Source organism: Protomyctophum parallelum, assembly GCF_964188405.1.
Source record: "Protomyctophum parallelum genome assembly, chromosome: 8".
NCBI classification, from domain to species: Eukaryota; Metazoa; Chordata; class Actinopteri; order Myctophiformes; family Myctophidae; genus Protomyctophum; species Protomyctophum parallelum.
In genome coordinates, this window is record NC_139703.1 from 2,530,541 (window position 1) to 2,553,990 (window position 23,450).

At 44.0% G+C, this 23,450-nt stretch overlaps 1 protein-coding gene across 1 annotated transcript in view; it reads left to right on the forward strand.

The window, feature by feature from the left end:
* tafa1b (TAFA chemokine like family member 1b) overlaps positions 1-23,450 on the forward strand; it is a gene marked incomplete at both ends in the record, with an annotated part of 172,403 nt that overhangs the window by 144,579 nt on the left and 4,374 nt on the right. The window contains one exon of the mRNA XM_083770435.1: positions 2,446-2,586. Coding sequence (XP_083626561.1) covers positions 2,446-2,586 — 141 coding nt within the window. The remainder of the gene's footprint in view (positions 1-2,445; positions 2,587-23,450) is intronic.

Below are 23,450 nucleotides of genomic sequence, written 5' to 3' on the forward strand. Positions count from 1 at the left end.
GGGAGAGCATCTGGCTATACCACCAATCTCCTCTCCCCTCCTCTCCTTCTCCATGTCCTGGGATGAGCTCCAGTTTAACCCATTCTGACCTGAGATCAGATTAATACGAGGTTTCCGCCGGACAAACACTGGGTCTGATGAACCCATTCTGACCTGAGATCAGATTCTAAAAATGTCAGTCGCTCTTCGATTTTTCAAAAATAGCAGACCTACAAGCTCGTATCGCGCCACTCGGTGGCGCGATATGAGCTTGTAGATCTGCTATTTTTCAATAGCTAAAGCATAACATGATGCTGACACAAAAATGGGTGCCCGGTCAGAATGGGTTAATTGTTGGACGCCAGTGTCTGTTGCCGTGGCTGTCAAGGGAAGATAAAGAGTTTTTCCCGGGGCGTGAGGAAAGGAGAGAGTGGTGATGGAGGGCCTCTCTCCTGCAGCTCTGCTGGCTGCATTAGCCCCGCGCTTTATAATTGTGTGAAGGGGGCACTTCCAGTGGCTCCCTCATTACTCACTGGCACCACCAGGTCCCTGGCAGCCAGACATGCCCTGCCCCTCCTCCCTCCTCTCCTCTCTCTCTCTCTCTCTCTCTCTCTCTCTCTCCATCTAGGTTTCTGTTTTAGGAGGTTCCTCCCTCGGCTACATATGCACCCTCTCCTTCCCCATGGGCAGCCCTCCCTATTGTTATTTTGACCCAGTACTGCCGCTGGATAAGGACAAAAAAAGGATTCTGACATCCTCCTTTGTCAGAGTGGGACCTATTGTGCAGCATTCACATAATGAGGGATGTCATGTGCTGTGTGCACGCGAGCCACATATGACGAGGGGTCCATCCCTGTGTGTATGGTGTGAGACTGCATGTGATCTGGTCGGGTAATGAGGCTGGTCTGAGGATATATCAGTAATTACCACAATTGACACAAGGCCTTCTGCGGTGAGGCGCCGGAGAAGTGGTTGACACTAAATGTGTCATAATTCTTTTAGTCATCTGAAATCGGAGTTTTAGTTTTAGTCGACTAAACTATATTTTGGCGGGCCTCGATGCCATCGTATAATGCCTGATTTTACATTTGGTTGCATGCTGAAAATAGCCGATCTACAAGCTCACAACGTGTCACAGAGTGCACAGTGCTTGCAGATCGGCTATTTTCACAAAGCACAAAGGAGTTTTGCTGGATCTCTTCTCCACTATAGTCCCTCACGAACATTTTAGTCTGGTTTTTATTTGTTGATGAAGTTGTCAGTATATTTAGTTATAGTTTTAGTCGTGCTCTCTCCTCAGCGTCATCAGCGCCCATACCCTATAGGTGGGGTTAGCCTTTCTGTGTGTGTAGGTACCCTCACAATAAACACACAGTAATCCTCTATACTGTCTCTATGCTGCCTCCCACTGGTCACCTGATGGAGGGGAAAGGAAATGGTTGGAATAACGTATTCCTTCCATGCGCTATACATCCATGTACCGGGGAAAGTCCACCATGTCAGTTGATGAGAAGCGGTGTGCTCACTCCTCATGCACTGAAGGAAGCATGAGCTCAGTTCGGGGCCCTCCCCAGGTTGGCAGAGGGAGAGTAGCACTCATGAGGATTACACCTTATATAGGCAATTTTATTGTATTGCTGTACCACTGTTGAATAACATGAACCTATATATATGGTTGATCTGCATCACAGGCTGAGGGACAATCATTTAGCATTTCAGAACGAGGGGCAATTAAAGGGAGTAATTGAGATCCCCACAGGGATAATTTGCTACACCGTCACCTAGGCTATATAAGTGGCCAGGAGTGGCCAATTATTGTTTGTATTGTATGGATGTGTCTTATTTGAGGTGCCTCGATTTTCCACAGGAAGAGACATTATACAATGAAGGGGAAAGAATATGTAACTTGGGCCCAGACGGTTATAGCTCAACCGCCCAGGCACCTATAGGCTGCCTGACGGCCTTTGACGCGTGACACTCCCCCCTTTCCTGTCATACATATATAACTTTTTTTCTTATTTTGTCAGATCAGAGATATAATTCTCATTCCATTATCCTTAAACGTTTTTCAGCCCAAGGACCACTTAGCTGATGAAGCACTTAAGCGATGAAGCACATGAAGTGCCACACAGTAAACATATGTGTGGGCAGAATAAACCTTTTCATAGTATTCATAGACAGTTGGATTCATGCTAATTATGTATTTAATCAAGTGCAACCGTTGGCTTTTTTCCCCCCTCAACTCTGTCAACCGCCAATCTAAAGATCACAGCACGAGGCGTTGTGAGCTTGTAGATTGGTTATTTATTTATCAGCTATAATGTTCCCTATCACACAGATTTGGCAGACCCCCTGTAGTAACTCTGAGGACCCCCCTAGGGTTGAACCGGCGCTGGTCTGGTCAATCAATATTTGCTACCGATTAACCCACTAACCACACCTGTCTGTCTGTCTGTCTGTCTGCAGAGGGGGGAACGTGTGAGGTGATTGCTGCCCACCGGTGTTGTAACAAGAACCGCATTGAGGAGCGCTCGCAGACCGTCAAGTGTTCCTGTTTACCGGGGAAAGTGGCCGGGACGACACGCAACAAACCCTCCTGTGTGGACGGTAAAGACATGCCTAAAACACGTCATGGAACTGTGCTCTTCATCCGAGGTTTTTAGGCTCCTTTGAGAAAACAATTCAACAAATCTCTTCTACTTAAAAAGGAGAGTTTCGCACAAGCTGTTTTCTTACCGTATATATGAAGACACGTATCCATTTGTCATTGAAAAAATATATATATACCATACCAAATTAGCGGATTTTACCGTCCGGGTGGATCAACCACTAGAAGTCTTATTCAATCGCGCAATTTGTTTTAGTTTTTCTTTACATCTGTTCTAGATGATATGACAGGTCCGTGCAGTGTGTGTTCCTGTTCTACGTGTGCTGGCCCCGCTTTTCTTAAAGGACCAGCGCCCTATATGTTTTTCATTTCTTTTCTTTTTCAAAGAATCAACATGATTTTGTAAAATAACGGTTAGGAAGAAATTCCCCTTTAAAGGAAGAGCTGAACTAATGGTGAGCCAAACCATATCAGTATAATATAGTGTATAGGATTCTTTCCTCCTCTTGTTATAAAAGTACTGAATCCAAACTCCAAAAAGGGACATACAAAGTCGGAGAATAACGTTTTTAAGTTTCTGCTGTAATTAAAGGAGAATTCCCCTAATCCCCCGGCCCCATCGTTAGCTCAATGGCTATAAGCTGACAGTTTCTGATTGATCCCAAGTCCAACCAGCAAGCTCCTTCCGCATAGTTGCTTATGCTGAGTTTGCTAAGCATGAGAAAAATATTCAGTTTTGAGAGAAAAAAAATCAACAACGTTATGCCAAGTCACTACAGCGCACACGATATGTTCATTTTTTACTACTAGACCAAGTTTAAATAAGAATGTAATACAAAATTGTCTTTCCCCCACATTTGTGCTTAACCCATTCTGACCTGAGATCAGATTCATACGAGGTTTCCGCCGGACACACACTGGTCTGATGAACCCATTCTGACCTGAGATCAGATTCTAAAAATGTCAGTCGTTCTTCGATAATAAAAAAAAATAGCAGACCTACAAGCTCATATGGCGCCACTCGGTGGCGCGATATGAGCTTGTAGATCTGCTATTTTTCAATAGCTAAAGCACGACAGAGGCCGCTCAACATGTCATTCACATTTGGGGTTGATTTTATGTTGCGTTCATGTTGCGTTCCCCTCAAACTAATTAAATGAGCCAATAAGGTCCGTATAGTTCCCTTTCCCAGAAGGTAGCAGCTAGGCCAACGTTTCCAGTTCTGGCTGTTTACAAACATCAGGCAATGCAAATGTCACTGTACTGAAATGAAAGTGATCTGTTGAAGATGCGTGAAGATTCAAATGACTCCCCAACTGTTATTGTTTAGCCTCGACAGCATGCCCATGCTGTGTGCAAATGCCAAATCAATAAGATGGAGATCTGATTTAATTTCAGGCTTCCTGAATGCTTGGTTCCCTGGAGTCCTTTTACAAGAGGGCTTACATTTCTTCAGCGACTCTAATTCATATAGTGCAGTGGCTCTTGTCACAGTGTCTGACAAGTTGCTCCCACTCACTTAACCAGGTCGTTGATGTGGTCGAGGGCTGCTGTCGCTCTCTTGTCCGACCTAAACCGTGACGGAACAAGTAGCCAATATATTAACCCATTCTGACCTGAGATCAGATTCACACGAGGTTTCCACTGGACACACACTGGTCTGATGAACCCATTCTGACCTGAGATCAGATTCTAAAAAATGTCAGTCGTTCTTCGATTTTTCAAAAAATAGCAGACCTACAAGCTCGTATCGCGCCACTCGGTGGCGCGATATGAGCTTGTAGATCTGCTATTTTTCAATAGTTAAAGCATAACATGATGCACCAAACATGGGTTCCCGTTCAGAATAGGTTAAGAAATAGTAAAACCGTTTCCTCACTCGAGCACCATCATAGAAACTCCTCTGGCCAGTAAATTCGGACTAACAAGATTCTTTATCTCTTTGAACGGGGCATCTAAAGTTACGGCATACATATGATCATTTAGGTTTTATGTTCAGGGAATTTGGTGAATTGTATACAGTATGTTTAAATTGGTTCCAAAGGACATTGTTTTTAATATGTTTTAGGGGCCTTTAATGGAACAGGGAGAGAGAGAGAGAGAGAAACCAGGAATGACACGCACACGCATGCAGCAAAGGTCATCAGGATTGGGACTCGAACCCACGGCATGCTGTCAGGCTGCATTAGGGCCTATGTCATGTGGTATGCATCTGGACCGTTATAGGCCAGCGGGCGCCCCCCAAAGGACATTGTTATCCAAACATAATGTACAAGTCTATGATTGGTTGCTTTTCTTAATGCAACTGCCAGACAAAGGTGTATTGATTGGCCAGCTTTTTCTGACAGCAGGTGCCACTTTAGCTCCTCGAGTTCCCCTCTTCTCACCAGCTAGTGATATCTCTATATCATACTATATTCTGTATTATACTATATTATAGTGGCTCATTGTTGACATACAATTAGTATTGAATTAGACGTAATTGCATTGCGTTCATATTTGTTTTATTCAGGTGTTACATCACAGCAAAATGACAAAACCGAGTTGAATGTTCACGGTTATCCAAAATGAATTACATAGGGACTAGTAAATAGACTGCATTTTATATAGAGCTTTTCTCACACATTCCTCCACATTCACACCGCCGCTCTAACTCCTGAGACATCGCCGCCAATATTTTCACCATAATATTTGCAAGCTGGACTCAGTTTTGGCCTTCGAGTGCCTGCTACGATGGTCACTTTGAAGATCTGCTATTAACAGATCACTCAACACACAGTATGTGTTGTTTCTAAGCTTGTGTCCTTAAATATGTAAACGGAAACGGTAGGCTATTCATGCAACCCTATTGAATTGAATTAGTCCTAATTTAAATAGGAAATTGACTAAGTTGAAGCGGACACTGGCATGCAATTATATAAACGCGTTGACAGGAGGACCAGGTTATGAGAAAGATCAAAACCTGTCCAACTCAGTGAATGAGTAGCACATCTTGGGTGTGGCAGGTCTAGTATAAGTACTGGGAGCTGATGGTAGGTGTGCTCCACCTCAGCAATCCATCTCCTAGGGGTCTAGTCTAGCGCACTGCAAAACAGGGACGGACTCCCACACTCTTACTGATACCAACAACAGTTAGCCTCTCTGACTTACTTATAGAAAGGTATACTGTGTGACATGTATATTGTCAATTTGTCATTGTCGGACAGTATTGTATTTTGTCTTAGCTATTTTCGTTATTTGGAAAATGTTTGTCCTTAATTCCCAAAATAGGGATGCCAGGTTGAAAGTGGTCTGTGGGTTTTATAAATTATTTAACCAATGAAAACTATCAACAAGAGCTTGTGACTAAATAATAAATACACAGGATTGAATTGTACTGGGTTGACACGTTATTTTTTCCCCCCCATTTCCTGAAAAGTAAAAGAAAAAAAAACAGCAACGTCCACGTGTTTATGTTCTAACACCTAAAAAACAAGACCTACCAGTAGTTCAGTGCCATTATTATTACTTCTCCACTTTTCTCTGCGATGTCACCAATAATGAGAATAGACCAGACCATTAGAGGAGCCAGCACTGCCAGGCATCAGGGGAGATGCAGCATGCCTTGGTTTGGGCCACTGAACACCTGATCGGTGAGCACGTTGCATATCACTTTGCCTCCGGGCCCATGGAAATGAATAACTAATAAATACAAGTCAGGGCCCGCTCCGGGCTGGCGCACCTGAATTGCAAAAACCTGTGGCAAACAATCAACGGAGAGAGGCAGCTCCCCCGGAAACAGAGAGGCATGCAGTCATGAGCCCACCGAGACAGAACAAGGAGGGATCCTTCACGCCATTAGAACCCGTTCATCGCATTCATGAGCTGCTGCTCGTCTCCGCGGAGGAGTCATCGGCGTGACTCGCGCCGTCTCACGAAAAAGGAACGACAGCATGATGCGTCTTCATCACGAGGGGCATCACAGGAAAGGAAAGGCCAGGCCGGGTGCGGCCCACTCAGGGGGGGCTGCAGCAGGGTTGGTTAGGCACAGCTGACAGCCTGAATATGAATTAGACATGAGCGGCAGATAACACAAAACAAGAACAAACGTATTCCCGCTGGAGACGTGAGATGTGTACCCGAAACCCACAGGAAGCTCCAAACTTTATTTGAACCATGGCTATGTGCGAGAGTTCTACCCGGAGTCATTCAAGTCAGGGCACAGATGTTATATGCTCACTCGATGGTTCAGGAACGCAGAAGCTGACTGAAATGTATAGAGAGTTCTGACCTTGACTGTTGAGATACAATGCTATGTACAATAATACCCTCTTTTGTTTGTCTTGTCATTGCATGGAGAGAAAGACAGCGAAAAACACTCACTCCTCAACCACACTTGGCAGACAATAGACCTAGGGCTCATTTCATAGCCGCCTGGAAAAGAATTCTGGCTTGTTAAAATAACATGGCTTTGACAAACAGATGGAGTGAGAAATCTGCATCCAGTACAAACAATACCGCTTCTATTCTTCAGGGGGGGGGGTGTGTTTTAGGGGCTTGAGATGTGAATAGCATTTAACCCATTCTGACCGAGCACCCATTTTGGTGTTAGCATCATGTTATGCTTTATCTATTGAAAAATAGCAGATCTACAAGCTCATATCGCGCCACTGAGTGGCGCGATACGAGCTTGTAGGTCTGCTATTTTTGAAAAAAATTGAAGAACGACTGACATTTTTAGAATCTGTTCTCAGGTCAGAATGGGTTCATCAGACCAGTGTGTGTCCGGCAGAAACCTCGTATGAATCTGATCTCAGGTCAGAATGGGTTAACGTTATGTCTGCTCTGCCATTTTTCATACTGCCTGGATGAAATCCATTCGATTACAGTCAATACGTATAGGACTCGGAGTAACAGGAAGTGAATGCAATATTGCAAAGTCCAAGGACTGCCACACGGCAATGGAGAGATGGGTGGGAGAGGGAATGAGGGGGAGGCGGACGAGAGAGAGAGAGAGCTAGGAGAACTTAACGCTTCACGTGTCTTTGCCTCGGGCGGCTGCCGCGGTGAGGAAAGATCCCCGTAGCTGTTACTGTATTGATTAACCCATTCTGACCTGAGATCAGATTCATACGAAGGTTTCCGCCGGACAAACACTGGGTCTGATGAACCCATTCTGACCTGAGATCAGATTCTAAAAAATGTCAGTCGCTCTTCGATTTTTCAAAAAATAGCAGACCTACAAGCTCGTATCGCGCCACTCGGTGGCGCGATATGAGCTTGTAGATCTGCTATTTTTCAATAGCTAAAGCATGACATGATGCCGACACCAAAATGGGTGCCCGTTCAGAATGGGTTAACAAGCGCTTAGAGAGGCGGCGCTGATTGAAAATGAAAATGACAAGGCAAAGCGAGCAGCAGTGTTCCATCACGGAGAGAGTGTCTCTTGAAAGAGTTGCGGTAGGCCTGAGCCAATGATGACTTTTATATGATCTACTTCAGCATTGTGAGCCCTCACGCTCACTTCTCTGCAGCCCATGATCACTCCAGTGCATCCATCCATCCCAGACGGCGACGACGGGGCTGTTTGCTGTTTGTATAAAAGCACTGAAACCACTTTAGGGCAAAGAGTTGACTGCATAATTAGCTTATTATTCACAACAGCCCATTTGCCCTGCTCATTGCAAACCTCACCACCTAATGAAGGAGTATGCATGTTTATAAAGTTTAAATAACATTTGCATGCAGGAAGGGAATTAAAGTGTCGCTATTTTCAGGGAGCGCCCAACACACTTGCCATATGCAAATGGTCTGAAAATGGTAAATGGTCTACATTTATATAATAGCGCCCGTTTCCAAATCGCTTTACAATGTGCATAATTTACATGCACCCCCAATCACACACAGACAGTGGAGGCAACCAAGCATGGAATCAACCTGCTCATCGGGAAGCAGTCATCGGTTCAGTGTCTTGCTCAAGGGCAACGCAGGAGGAGCCAGGAAACCTTTTGGTTCCCAGACAGTCTATCGTATACTCCCTGAGCCACTAGCCGTCCCAAATGTGTGCGTTTGTGGTCTGGGGCCTGTGGCGTGCTGCATGTTGCACTGTGTGAGGGATTATGGACTTGAGGAGTCAGTGGCCTGTCCCCTCAGCACTGTGCTAGTATATAGAGCTGGCCCAGATGGAGCTCTCTCCCCAGGTCCTCCCCACCAAGCCCTCCGTTATTAACCCATTCTGAACGGGCACCCATTTTGGTGTCGGCATCATGTCATGCTTTAGCTATTTAAAAATAGCAGATCTACAAGCTAATATCGCGCCACCGAGTGGCGCGATACGAGCTTGTAGGTCTGCTATTTTTGAAAAATCGAAGAACGACTGACATTTTTAGAATCTGATCTCAGGTCAGAATGGGTTCATCAGACCAGTGTGTGTCCGGCGGAAACCTCGTATGAATCTGATCTCAGGTCAGAATGTGTTAATGTTCCGTCCAGATGAGGAACGATACCGCAGCCCCAACTCATCTCACCAACCCCTGGGGGACACCTAGCATCCACTGTCCCATACATACAAGCATGCAGATTGCCGCACACACACACACACACACACGCACACATGCACACGTGTGTGCCAGTGAGAAAAAAAGGGTCAGTGTCCAGGTATAGCGTCACAGTTCAATCAACCAGAGGTTATATTTGGCCACATATTAACCCATTCTGACCTGAGATCAGATTCTAAAAATGTCTATTACATCCTGACAGTTTCATTATTAACCCACTCTGACCTGAGATCAGATTCTAAAAGTGTCTTAGATTTTTCAAAAATAGCAGACCTACAAGCTCGTATCGCGCCACTCGGTGGCGCGATATGAGCTTGTAGATCTGCTATTTTTCAATAGCTAAAGCATAACATGATGCTAACACCAAAATGGGTGCCCGTTCAGAATGGGTTAAAGAGCCCCGGGGGACAAAATATCGCCTAGATCTTCAGCCAATCTTTGCTAATAAACCAAATCAGCTTCTTGGATTTATTGGCCATGATGTGAATCTTGGGACTTATTGGCAATGATGTGCAATCATTATCAATAACGATCACATGTCGACATCAAAAAGGACCCAGTTAACCCATTCTGACCGGGCACCCATTTTGGTGTTGGCATCATGTTATGCTTTAGCTATTGAAAAATAGCAGATCTACAAGCTCATATCGCGCCACCGAGTGGCGCGATACGAGCTTGTAGGTCTGCTATTTTTTGAAAAATCAAAGAACGACTGACATTTTTAGAATCTGATCTCAGGTCAGAATGGGTTCATCAGACCAGTATGTGTCCAGTGGAAACCTCGTATGAATCTGATCTCAGGTCAGAATGGGTTAAAATGGATTGATCGTGGGTGAATGAATGTTCGCTGCCTGGTGGTGGCCGCATGGAGGTTACTGCTGGTATGGGCGACTGTCTCATGGTTGTTTTATTAATGTATGGGAACGTGATGACAGCTTTGCAGGGAGGAGGAGGAGGCACCAGCACCACGCTGAGTGTGTGGGGGTGGTGGGGGGGGGTTGTGCTGTCAGATTATTCCCGTATAGGGGGAATTGATTATCAGTGGTGACAAGGGGAGCTACATGTATGTCCCAGTTATGTCAGAGCCTACAAGGCTCTTAGTGAAAACATCCCTTTTAACAAGTCAAACGCCGCAGCTTATGTCTCCGCCGCCCGGCCGGGGCCCCGAACACATACGCTCAGATTAGACGCTCGCCACCGCTGCGATATGCATGATATGCAAGCAAGCACAACGCGATGTTGTGTTATACATGCATGTACTAGTGTGTATCCAATATCCATTTGAAAATGGCAGATCTAAAAACGTGTTAAACGGTATATTCTTTTGTACTTGAAGTACATTTTGAATACCAGACCTACTTGTAAACTTGAGTATTTCTACATTGCGGTATCACAGTATTGATACTTTTACTAACAAAATGTGAGTACTTCCTCCGTCACTGGTTGCCATGTCTAGCTGCTCAACACACAGATGTCTTGGTGCAGATCGGAGGCGGGGTGGAATGGGCCCTTCTCCTTAGCCGTAGGCCCCCCCGATGCCGAGCATGACAGGTTGTCACAGTGCATTTGACAAGTGTCTGTGGGGGGTGGTTGCGCACGGACACTATGCTCCAAGAAAGGAATTATAGCAGCGCTCAGAAATCCTTTGACATACGGTTCTGATCAAACTGAATGTTGTGGCTATATAGCTGTGTGGCACCAGTGATTCAGAGGGGCGGATGCGTGGATGGAGTGTTTGACTATACTAGGAATCGAGCCACGATCTCACAGCAGACACGGTTAAATAGCACGATTTGGCAATTCCGTCTGGAAACACGCCTAGAAAAAACCCCAAATTCATACACAACAAGTCGCGTCCTTTAGGGTTTTCTAGGTGTGTATATGTACGGAATTGCCAATCCGTGCTGTTTCACCGTGTTTGGGTTAATTGGGGAATCTGTCAAGGTTCCCCATTCGATCCCCTCTCCCCCTTCAGCAAGAAAAAACATGACTTATTTTCTGTCAATTATACACACCCCATGCCGCCTCAAATTCATGGAGTTTTTATTTTAATTTTGTTGCATTCCTGAGTCAATCGTTTGATGCCCCGGGGGAGACTCAAAGTTAGTTAATGGACTAAAAAAAAAAACTTTATTTATTTTCTTTTTCAATATAAGCACCATTAGAGAATGGTGCTACAGTGTATACAGTAAATGCATACCATTTACACCACAACCAGTAAGACGCCTGAGGGCGACAAGAGATGCGTGCACGTGACCTCGCCCTTTAGCGCAAGGTCACGTGCACGCATCCGCCTGGGTGACTTTGGAGTCCAGGCGCTTTGGAATGGGAGGTCAGATCAACATATCCGCCTGGGTGACAGCAGACTGCTGGGCGAGTGCTGGTGCTTTGGCATGGGGGGGGTAAGATCTTAATTTTCGGGCCTGTTGAGAACTCTAGTTTTCGACCGGCTGCCGGGGGCGGCTGAACTAATAACTTTGGGGCAGGCCCGTCTATAGAGCTTGAATGGACACGACAGGTTATCAGTCAAAAGGGAGATATCGAAGAGGAAAGATGGGTGGGGGTGGATCAACATATGAAATGTCAGAACAGGTCAGCTCCATAAGATCTAAGGGTTTGAGGTCAGATGTAGATTTGCTGGCCAATATGGATGACATCAGGGATCTCCATATATGGGCTTAACCCATTCTGACCTGAGATCAGATTCATACGAGGTTTCCACTGGACACACACAGGTCTGATTAACCCATGCGTTTTAACAACGGGAGACCTTAGAGACCAGCGGCAAGCGTCGCTTGAATTAAATTGGCTATCGCCCAATCGCCCACTATCACGGGGCGATGTCGCCCCAAAAGATGAATTATTTGTATCTTTTCGGCCGACGTTCCTCCGGCCACTTTTCGACCATCGCCTTGTTCGCCTGCTATCGCCTCTATCGCCAGTAGTTGCCGGGTTCAACAAATAATACACTTCCGGAATGCATGGATTACTTCAAGGTTAGATATGGCCTTCAACAATAAAAATGCATAATAGTGTCTCCTTGCGATGCCATTGATAAAGAGGACAAGTATTATGAAGAGAACACTTGCACTTGTCACCTTGCACACATCAGTGGAGTTATCCAACTGTCTCGCCTCCTATAAACACACCATGAACTCAAGGCTAACTAATGGATTGTCACTTCATCACGTGTCATTTTAACCTATTCTGAACGGGAACCCATTTTGGTGTCGGCATCATGTCATGCTTTAGCTATTGAAAAATAGCAGATCTACAAGCTCATAGCGCGCCACCGAGTGGCGCGCTACGAGCTTGTAGGTCTGCTATTTTTGAAAAATCGAAGAGCGACTGACATTTTTATAGAATCTGATCTCAGGTCAGAATGGGTTAATCAGACCAGCGTGTGTGTCCAGTGGAAACCTCGTATGAATCTGATCTCAGGTCAGAATGGGTTAACCTATTCCGGACGGGAACCCCTTTAGGTGTTTTATGCATTATGTTATACTTTAGCTATTGAAAAATAGCATATCTACAAGCTCATAGCTCATAGCATTGAAAATGTGGCACAAATCTTTGAATATAATGTGACCAGATTTGACTGAGAGCCTGCCATGCCATCGCACAAAATCCAGCTTTTCACCAGAGACTTTATTTTTTATTTTTTTCAAAAATGAGTTAATAGCACAGGCAGACTCTTCACATACTAGAGCATGTCTGAAATAAGTGTCAGAGCTGAAATCGACATGTAAATATGAAATAAATGCTTAAACATGCAGCTAGGTGTAATGTTAGAGACCACAGAAGTGAACCTTTCAAGCCTGTTTTCTCAACTCGCTGTTTTCTGCAAGACATGACATAAGCCATGTCTCCAAAACCGGTGGGTCAAATTGAACAACCAATATGTCAAAAACGAAAATTCAAAAAAAAAAATCCAATGGCAGTCCCTCAGTCAAATTTAGTCACAGGTTTATATTCTTTCACAGCTAACGTTTTTGAATGGTGCAAACACTCCTATAGACCATTCTGACCATCATGTTATGCTTTAGCTATTGAAAAATAGCAGATCTACAAGCTCATAGCGCGCCACCGAGTGGCGCGCTACGAGCTTGTAGGTCTGCTATTTTTGAAAAATCGAAGAATGACTGACATTTTTTAGAATCTGATCTCGGGTCAGAATGGGTTCATCAGACCAGTGGAAACCTTGTGTGAATCTGATCTCAGGTCAGAATGGGTTAAACAGCTATGTGTGTGGCTGCCTGGGTCTGTCCCTGGCTGTGTCCGAGCACGGAAATAGCATTGTAGCGTTTGTTCCCCACTGTTGCATGCAGCCTAACACACAGACAGGCCAGGGAGGAGGGCTTGTACAGTAAAGTACAGCAGGGGTTCTCAACCCGTGGGTTTGCAATCCCTCTGAGGGTCGCCAAATTATTTTGGGGGGGGGGTCCCCAAATTATTTTTTATTTGATTTTTTTTTGCAACTGAATGGCTGGAATATGGAAATGAATAAACTTGCATACACTTTCCTTAATGATTATATCTGGTTTCAACATTCATTTACGATATATTTTCTCTATTATAAGGTTATTTTTGCAGTCAGTTTGTATTGGGGGTGGGGAGGGGGTGTGTGTGTGTGGGGGGGGGGGGGGGGGGGGGTCGCGAGACATGGCCAAAGCATTTCCGACAGTACAGTACAGTACAGTACCACTCACTTCAGACAGGTCAGATGTTTCTATACTGTTCTATACAGCGGCCGAGTACAGCATGTGGTCAGCAACACAACCAAACTGCCTGAGGCCACTGTCAGAAGGAACGTATAGGAAACAATAGCTCTGCTCATCATTTAATAACACCCTTACGAACGCACAGAGACACACAGGCAGGCAGACAGACAGACAGACAGTGTCTAGGGGAGAGACTTCATAGCACGGTTACATCACATAGTAATGGTAGACTGGTAGTTGTGGGGTAATAATAGTCCCAACATAACATAGTAGGATAATGAGCTGCTATACCAAGGTAACAGCTCCGAAGTTAATTAGAAAAGTGTGTTCTCATCAAGATGCAGATCCTCGTCAGGGCAGGTTGAACTCGCATTTGTGACATGTTTAGCAAAAAAGGGACCTGGGAGAGCTTTGGAAGCCAATCGTATACCAATCAGAATGGAATCTGACAATACATCTTGATCACTAACCTGTACTCCCTATACTGTCAACATCTGACGGAGTCGGTTGCTTGATCACATGATTCCAGATGGAATGTGTACCGAGTTGTGTGCGCTTTGGACAATCTTGTGAGGTGGAAATATACTGTATATACGTCATGATACAAGGAATCCGGGGGGAAATCCAAAAAAATTGCTTGTACTAGCTAAGTTTCAAGAGTTACAGGCCAAAACGTGAAGCAGTCTATTGAATTAGGAAAAGAATGGGATCATGGTTCTTCTTTGGCCTATACTGGGAGTGTCCATGCAAAGTCTCACGCCAATCGCTCCAGTGGTGTTTGAGATTAACCTGCTCACAGACAGACCGACTCACGTGGGTGGAAAACATTATCCCTGTTCCCGCACCGCGCTGGCCCGGGCAGAGGTAATAATAAATAACAGCTTTGAAATAACAGGCTTGGCGGTACAATCAGAGCCTTGAGCTTTTGTCTGCGAGGGAAGAAAATGACCCTCACCTTGAATGTTCAGCCTACACTAACCCATTCTGACCCGAGATCAGATTCTAAAAATGTATGTTTGAAAATGACAGTTTTCTGAAAAAGCTATGTTTCTATGTCAGTCGTTCTTTGATTTTTCAAAAATAGCAGACCTACAAGCTCTTAGCGCGCCACTCGGTGGCGCGCTATGAGCTTGTAGATCTGCTATTTTTCAATAGCTAAAGCACAACATAGTGCTAACACCAAAATGGGTGCCTGGTCAGAATGGGCTAAGAGATGTAGTCACCGTCACCTTGCAGCTCTCACCCTCAAGGTTCTGCCATGATTTGTGTTTTTTCTGCAGGGTAGCTGTACTTTCCTTGACAACTCCACAGCGTCCCCAGTGACAATTCTGCCATTGTGCAGATTGAATCAAAATGTGTGGAAGAATATATTTTCGTTTGGGGGGTTCTTTTTGTGCTTAAATCTAGGAAAGGAAATAACTTTGCAACAAAAGTACTCATTGTTCACCCATGAATATTCACATATATATATGCTCACACGCACACACACAAACATTATTTTTTTGTACACACAATAGAACACGTTTATAATCACTCCTACACATTCCAAACATCACAAACGTTCCTGTCTGACCTGGTGCTCCATTAAGGAGCACTTTTTCTCAGTTACACTCCCAATAAAGCCTTGAATTCACGAAGATGTTTTTGACTCATTCCTGAGCCATTCATTTGACTACAGCGGTGCCCGTTGGGCATTGATTGGCCTACTTGGAACGATGCAATTTGGAAATCCAACCGTGTATACCTAACCGACTCAAGGCCAGTCACTGCACTCCCTGTGGTCGGGTGGTACGCGGGTGTCAAATTTGAAGTTGGTGAGGCGAACGGTGCTCGAGTTACGTGGATTACAGACGTACACACAGAGCCGTGGTACCAGTAGAGTCTCCTACTGACCATGCTGCCACCCCGTTATCAAATGATTGGCTTAGAATGCGCCTAAAACTATAAAAACTCTCTGAAGTAAAGGCTTCATGAGGTATGTAATTGATAGAAAATAAATTGGTTGACTGACTAAACGATAGAAGCCAACAAGAGCAGTGATGCAAGTGGACACTACAATAAGTAAATGAAGGGAAAGTAGTTGATGTATATCTAGTAAAAGGCATTGATCATAGTCCTCAAAATGAACATCTAGAGAATACGCTTGAAAATGTAAACCCTTAAATTGCTTTTTACTCCTGCAGATGATTGATTTAAGCGGCACAAGACAAACAGACTCCGGCGCTATACGCCAAGTCATTGGAAAACCATCATTTTTTGTTGTGATTAATTTAAAGTCCAGTTAACCCATTCTGAACGGGCACCCATTTTGGTGTCAGCATCATGTTATGCTTTAGCTATTTAAAAATAGCAGATCTACAAGCTCATATCGCGCCACCGAGTGGCGCGATACGAGCTTGTAGGTCTGCTATTTTTGAAAAATCGAAGAGCGACTGACATTTCTAGAATCTGATCTCAGGTCAGAATGGGTTCATCAGACCAGTGTGTGTCCGGCGGAAAACTCGTATGAATCTGATCTCAGGTCAGAATGGGTTAAGCAGCGGGAGGCTGCTCCCTGGTATAAAAAAAACCATTAGCTGCAGTATTAAAGTATTCATTGAGCCTGCGGACAAGCGCTCACATTTTGACACGGTCAGGGCAGCGATCAATTCTGTTCCTCGTTCTGTCGAGGTGATTAAACATTCCGCTACCTGGCAGCAACTTGGTCGTCTCCTTCAATCCATCACTGGCGCGAGGCTCCACGACTGATCTGACGGATGCACACGTAAAAGGCCCCTTTCCTCTTCATGTTTTTCAATCTATTCCAATCGCCGGCCTCTTGTTTGTCCATCAAAGCTTTATAGACTGAGCTTGCTGCCACAGGCCTTCCATCTCGAAATCAAACAGCGCGTTTCGTCTTGTGAAAGCAAAAAGTTGTCGCTTTTCATGACGGTGATTATTCCATGGCCATCTGTCATCCCTATCTCTCCTCTGTGAGTGTGTGTGTCATGCTGAATTAGTTTGTTGACATTGCATGCATGGACTGCTGCACCAAGGAAGCAAAGATTTGAGTTGAAAATGTTCACTTTAGAAATATATTAGGCTATAAAAATGCACACATTTTCAATTTATTTTAAGCTGTCACAAGCTGACGGTGTGACACAAAGTGACGCGCTATATGAGCTTGTATCTGCTATTTTTTGAATAGCCGACCAATGTGTTACTGGTGAAAGAAAATACGTTCGTCCGCCCCTCCGTGACAGGCTTTGTTTACATCCTGGGGGTCGACAAAATAAGGTAAAATCACTGAAAAACACTGGCGGTGGCGAAGAATTAATGAATTTAATACCTGGCAATAAATGTGTTTTAATGGGTAACTGTGGATGGGGAGTATTTTCTAGTCCCCCAAGGAGGTGAAATTACTTTGAAGCCGTTTCGTCACCACCTCTCCCCCCCAGGACAATCATGAGAGACAATTGTTTTCCATGTGTGCGTGTGTAGCCAGAGGGAACGGGGAACTGTACTGGCAGACCAGCTGCATTATACCCTTCTGAACGGGCACCCATTTTGGTGTCAGCATCATGTTATGCTTTAGCTAATGAAAAATAGCAGATCTACAAGCTCATATCGCGCCACCGAGTGGCGCGATACGAGCTTGTAGGTCTGCTATTTTTGAAAAATCGAAGAGCGACTGACATTTTTAGAATCTGATCTCAGGTCAGAATGGGTTCATCAGACCAGTGTGTGTCCAGTGGAAACCTCGTATGAATCTGATCTCAGGTCAGAATGAGTTATACCCTCATGTGCTGATCATCAGAGAGAGAGACAGAGAGGACTTTAGGTATAAACACACTAACGTTGGAGGTCAATGGGGCATCAGGGAGTCAGGCATGGATCCCCGGGCCGGCCCAGGGATGGCTATGCTCCAGCGGTCAAGGTCACGGCCATATTATGTCCTGGCCTGGGTACAGCCTGGACATGTAGCAGTGCGTGTCCACATTAAGCCTGGCTCTGTCTCCTTTCTTCTTTCCCCTTGGCTCTCTGACCGCTCATGTCGTTAACCCATTCTGACTTGAGATCAGATTCATACGAGGTTTCCGCCGGACACACACTGGTCTGATGAACCCATTCTGACCTGAGATCAGATTCTAAAAATGTCAGTCACTCTTCGATTTTTCAAAAATAGCAGACCTACAAGCTCGTATCGCGCCACTCGGTGGCGCGATATGAGCTTGTAGATCTGCTATTTTTAAATAGCTAAAGCATAAAATGATGCTGACACCAAAATGGGTGCGCGGTCAGAATGGGTTAATATAGAGAGCTTCAAAGCTCTCGTGGGCTGTGACTGACTTCTGCTGTACCGTTTTAAAAATGGCACATTTATGGCAAAGATTACATTATATAACTACACGGTTAAATGTTTCCTGAAGAAACAGCGTGGGCTTATCTCTTGTCGTCTGGCACAGGAAAATAGCAGACCTACAAGCTCGTATAGCGAGCCACTCGGTGGCGCGCTATGAGCTTGTGGATCTGCTATTTTTCAATAGCTAAAGCATAACGTAATGCTAACACCAAAAGGGGTCCCCGCCCATAATTGTGCATGATCAAGCGATCACAGAAGACACACTGTATGTATGTATACTGATCTGAGCGCAATTAAAACAGTAAGCTCTGCTAAACTGAGGAATCCTTGTCGTGCCCATCACTACCCACACCCCTCTATACCCTAGCGAGGATCCACTGAAGCTTCCTCCTGCATTATGATATATGCAGGAGGAAGCGTCAGTGAATCCTCGCTATGATCTATACAGAAATCGCTATGATCTATACCCAGCACTACAACAGTATTGTATGTGACTTTGCCCTATGTGCTGTGCTTTCATCTTCTTCCCATCACTTCCCTCTATACCAGAAATGATCAGTCACTGTTTACCTGCAGAAACACATTTCCCTCTCACTGTATTTTGGTGTTCTCACTGTTTGTTTTGGTATAGCGGGATGTTTTTTGGGGCGTCTACCAGAAACTGTGAAAACTCCAAAAAGATGCTGCTATAGAGGGACATGGTTGGTAAACAAAATGTATTGATTGTTTTGTTATAATACAGAGCAAAAGTTACATACATTTAGATTAAACATTTAAGAAAGTATAAAAGTCCCCCCAGCGAGATGGAGATGCGCATTCTGAAGTTTAACGAAGCTTCTAGGGTTGAAAGTATAATGGGAGGTATAAATAAGAATAAAAATAATTGTGACAATAACGGAAACAGAACTCTCTCAAGAGATCAAGACCATTATTCGTATAACATATGCTTCTCACAGTCTAAGACGTGTCGATGTGAAACAATTCAAATTCATTGTGCAGACACTGATTAATCATCATGGCAGCAAATGCATGCCAAGAGAGGTGCTGAGGTATATTTTTTTTTGTAGAACTTCACAGACGTATACATATTTTAGAGCAACACTTTTTAAGCTCTCATTATATAAACCGGCTTTGCCACATGCCACACACTGTGAGAGGTAGAAACCGCTGTGCCGTGAAGTACGGTAAATACAGTCATTTATATTTTGTGCAAAGCAGGCCTCGTATATCAACACCTCTCACCGCGGCACATTTTAATCTCAGCTGTCCCATTCTGGCTTCCCTTTCTCTCTCTCTTCCACCCGTCTCCTCTGTTACCCCGTCACTCTTTTCCATTTCAAAGGATTGATTTTTGCTTCACACCTATTACTTTACCATTTTCAATTTCAAGTGGATTCTGCATTCACACTGCTGAATATAAATCCTCCCCAGGTCTGGGGTGGTGTGGTGTAATCATAAAGAACCTCTCACACTGACTCAGACAGACAAGGAGAAAATAAGGCCCGTAAACAGTGACGCTGTTGACGGCATCATGGGGCTATATAGTCAGCATGAAGAACCATGATGTGACGTTTGCAACGTGGTAACTATAACCACCCCCGGCCGAAGCCACACAACATTTCTAAACGTATTATGTAACGATAAAGGTGGGATGTTGATTTCTGCCAGCAGCACACAACATTGCTATCATCGCTAACCCTATAACCGGAAACCTCGCATGTTCATGTTTATATCTCCTCCAGGCTGGAATATGGCCGGGGGCGGGGAATAATGTTTTCGCCCCCATGATTGTGTTTGCGAGTCTGTAAGTCTTTCTGTCTGTCTGTCTGTGCACGAAACTTTGCAAGTAAACTCCCAGGACAAGGAAGTACCTCCATGCTATTATTATTATTATTATTATTATTCATAATTAATTAATTTATTCTTCAAATTGGCTTAATGGTGACGCTATAACAGGCCACTTCACCTATTGGCCCATAACACTTGAATTGTAGGTTTACACTTGAACTGTAGGTTGAACCGTAGTTTCAAAACGTTTTATGAGAGTTTTAAATAAATAAACCAGGTAGAAAGTAGTTAAGTCCGTCTGTGGGGTTTTCTACATACTGTACACCGATGATACACAGGACGGTCCCGTCCCACACACGCTGGTCCATTTCCTGGAAAGTTATACGGTTTTTGGACAGGGACATACGAGGTTTCTGCCCCGACAGCAACGCTGGGCTATAGCGGGGATGAGATGGATATTATTTAGCCCGTGGCAGTGGAGAGCACGAGAGGGGATGGTTTGGTCGGTCATGGGGGGTAATTAGTATCTGTGGTAAACAGCCATAGGGGAGCCCTGGGGTGGATGAGGGGAGGTAAAAGATCCACAACAATCAATTTATCCCATTCTGACCTGAGATCAGATTCATACGAGGTTTCCACCGGACACACACTGGTCTGATTAAACCCATTCTGACCTGAGATCAGATTAAAAAAATGTCAGTCGATTTTTCAAAAATAGCAGACCTACAAGCTCATATCGCGCCACTCGGTGGCGCGATATGAGCTTGTAGGTCTGCTATTTTTAAATAGCTAAAGCATAACATGATGCTAACACCAAAATGGGTGCCCGTTCAGAATGGGTTATACTTCCTCAAAGCTCAGGGGCAGAGTGGGGAAGAGGAAATGTGGATTCTCTTTCACGAGAGAGAGAGAGAGAGAGAGAGAGAGAGAGAGAGAAACATTCCTGTTTGTACTGATATGATACTGATATGAGCTACATATTTCTGAAAAGTCTTTGGAGTTTTGACAAAACACCCACCTGTTATAATTAGTCCATGTACAGTAAATCTTAGTCTGTGTACTGGAACTTGAGATACAGATGTACTTGATATATATTGTGTACTGCGCTGTACTGTAGCATACTTTATGGATAGGCTACGAGAGACATCTCAGCGCCAGCAAGGTCAGCCTTGCCGCATTAGTCATCATCATGTCACATATCTTATTGTCACGTCATTATGATCCAGCACTATATTATGTTTCCTGTTGTGTAATAAACTCTGTGAACCTTTAGCGTGATACTGTCTCGTGTCGCGTCGTTGTTCTCCCGTGCCCGCCGCCACAGTCGCCGTACCAAAGGAAAACTTCAACCGGATTATCACACACCACCCAGCCTGCACACACTACCTGTCTGTCAGAACCAGACGAGGGTCCAGTTTAACCCATTCTGACCTGAGATCAGATTCATACGAGGTTTCCACTGGACACACACTGGTCTGATGAACCCATTCTGACCCGAGATCAGATTCTAAAAATGTCAGTCGTTCTTCAATTTTTCAAAAATAGCAGACCTACAAGCTCGTATCGCGCCACTCGGTGGCGCGATATGAGCTTGTAGATCTGCTATTTTTCAATAGCTAAAGCATAACATGATGCTGACACCAAAATGGGTGCCCGGTAAGAATGGGTTAGAGATCACAACACCACCAACAACATACCTTTGTATCCAAGAACAGAAGGCATTCATTCATTCATTCATTAATTGCAGAAAGCAATGTATACTGTAATTAGCCTATGATTATGAATGATATATTGTAATCTCATAGTTGGGTTGTCACATAAGACAGTTGATCCAGTTTTCAGTTTGACAAATTTGACAGATAACGAATTTATGGAAATACTGTAGAACAAAAGAGAAACCAATCTTCTCAGTGTGGGATTGTGTTAATGAGTATGTTTGTTCCATTAATAATGAAGTGGTATTTACTGTAGCAATTTTTATGTTTTTCAATGGTTTTACTTGAGTTGTACAGTGTTTACTTTTTTAATATTTTGTATATGTACGACAGTACACATGAACACACGTACAAAGCACGCACATACCGCTTAGAGGAAGGCTGGGCAGAGGAGACGAGACGAGAACGTATTTGTTTTTTTGTGGAATGGCTGAAGGAAGAATTTACTCAGCATTAATGAGAGGTAATTAGTTTTGATTACAAATTTAGATTATTCCCCCTGCATGCGATGGTGGCTCTATCAAAACAAGAGCAATGATTAATCTCCGCTTGTACAATATTGTTAAAAGCGACCGTGCTGGTTCTGAAACGGAATTGAGCAGGGGGGGGTTTATTACAGAGACGTGGCTGGGCGTCTATTATGCTGGCTGGGGCGCTACACGATTTAAAACAATTAAACGACAAAAAAAGAAAATGGGAGACCACATAATATTATATAACAGATTTAACAGATCTTTTTTGTAAGAACACTAACGCCAGACGATTCAGGCAAGATGCAGGACCACACACAAATACTAAACCATTTTAGAGTGGATTAGGTCCATGGACAAGATCTCATAGAGCTTTCATGGTCAAATGTGACTTCAGAGGAAAATTATATTCAGTTATTATATAGTCAGATCAGATAAGTCTATGATGAACACAAAAGGTGCCACATTTCACTCACCCAAACATTATGTTTGCAGTCCTTCACTTTCATGCTGCCAACACCTTTAGTTATGTCAATGCACAACTAAACTTTTATATGTCATTACGTATCTCCATAGCAACGCCTCGCTTCACAGACAGAGAAGAAACAGCTCAGTTTCATTTAAAAACTAGGATTGCTTTAACTTGATGGATGTGGTTTAGTTTCATCTGTTTCACTTTAAAATACCTCTTAAACACCTACTTTTGTGTAAACCCCAGATGGTTTTTAATTTGCTTGCTTCAATATTAGCAAAAGCCCGATGCACACCTCAAAGACTAGTGACAGGTGCGTAGGGCAATAAAGCATACTTAAAAAGGTTATTTTTGAAAAACAAAGAAGGGTCCCGCACACTGTCAGAAACTTGCCAAAAATGTTGCTCTTTATTGGCCATCGTTTCGGTCGATTAGACCTTCATCTGTTGTCTGTCCTGATGAAGGTCTAATCGACCATATGACATTAATTTAATCAGATATCAAATACCGGTATCTAAATAGTGAATCAGTAAATGCGATAACCTGGAAGATGGGCTGTAACTGACATGTTTTAACTAAGAGAAACAAACTACCGCGGTGGCTCAGGGGTAGAGTGCCTGGATGGTAACCGTAAGGTTGCCAGTTCGAACCCGGGCTCCCCCAGAGTTACTGTCGAAGTGTCCTTACAATTTACAATTTACAATTTAGGCATTTAGCAGACGCTCTTAATCCAGAGCGACTTACAATAATCAGGAACAAAAGCATGGGAATACATCACAAAAGCATTTATCATAAAACATGCGTAAGCTAAGAAAGTAA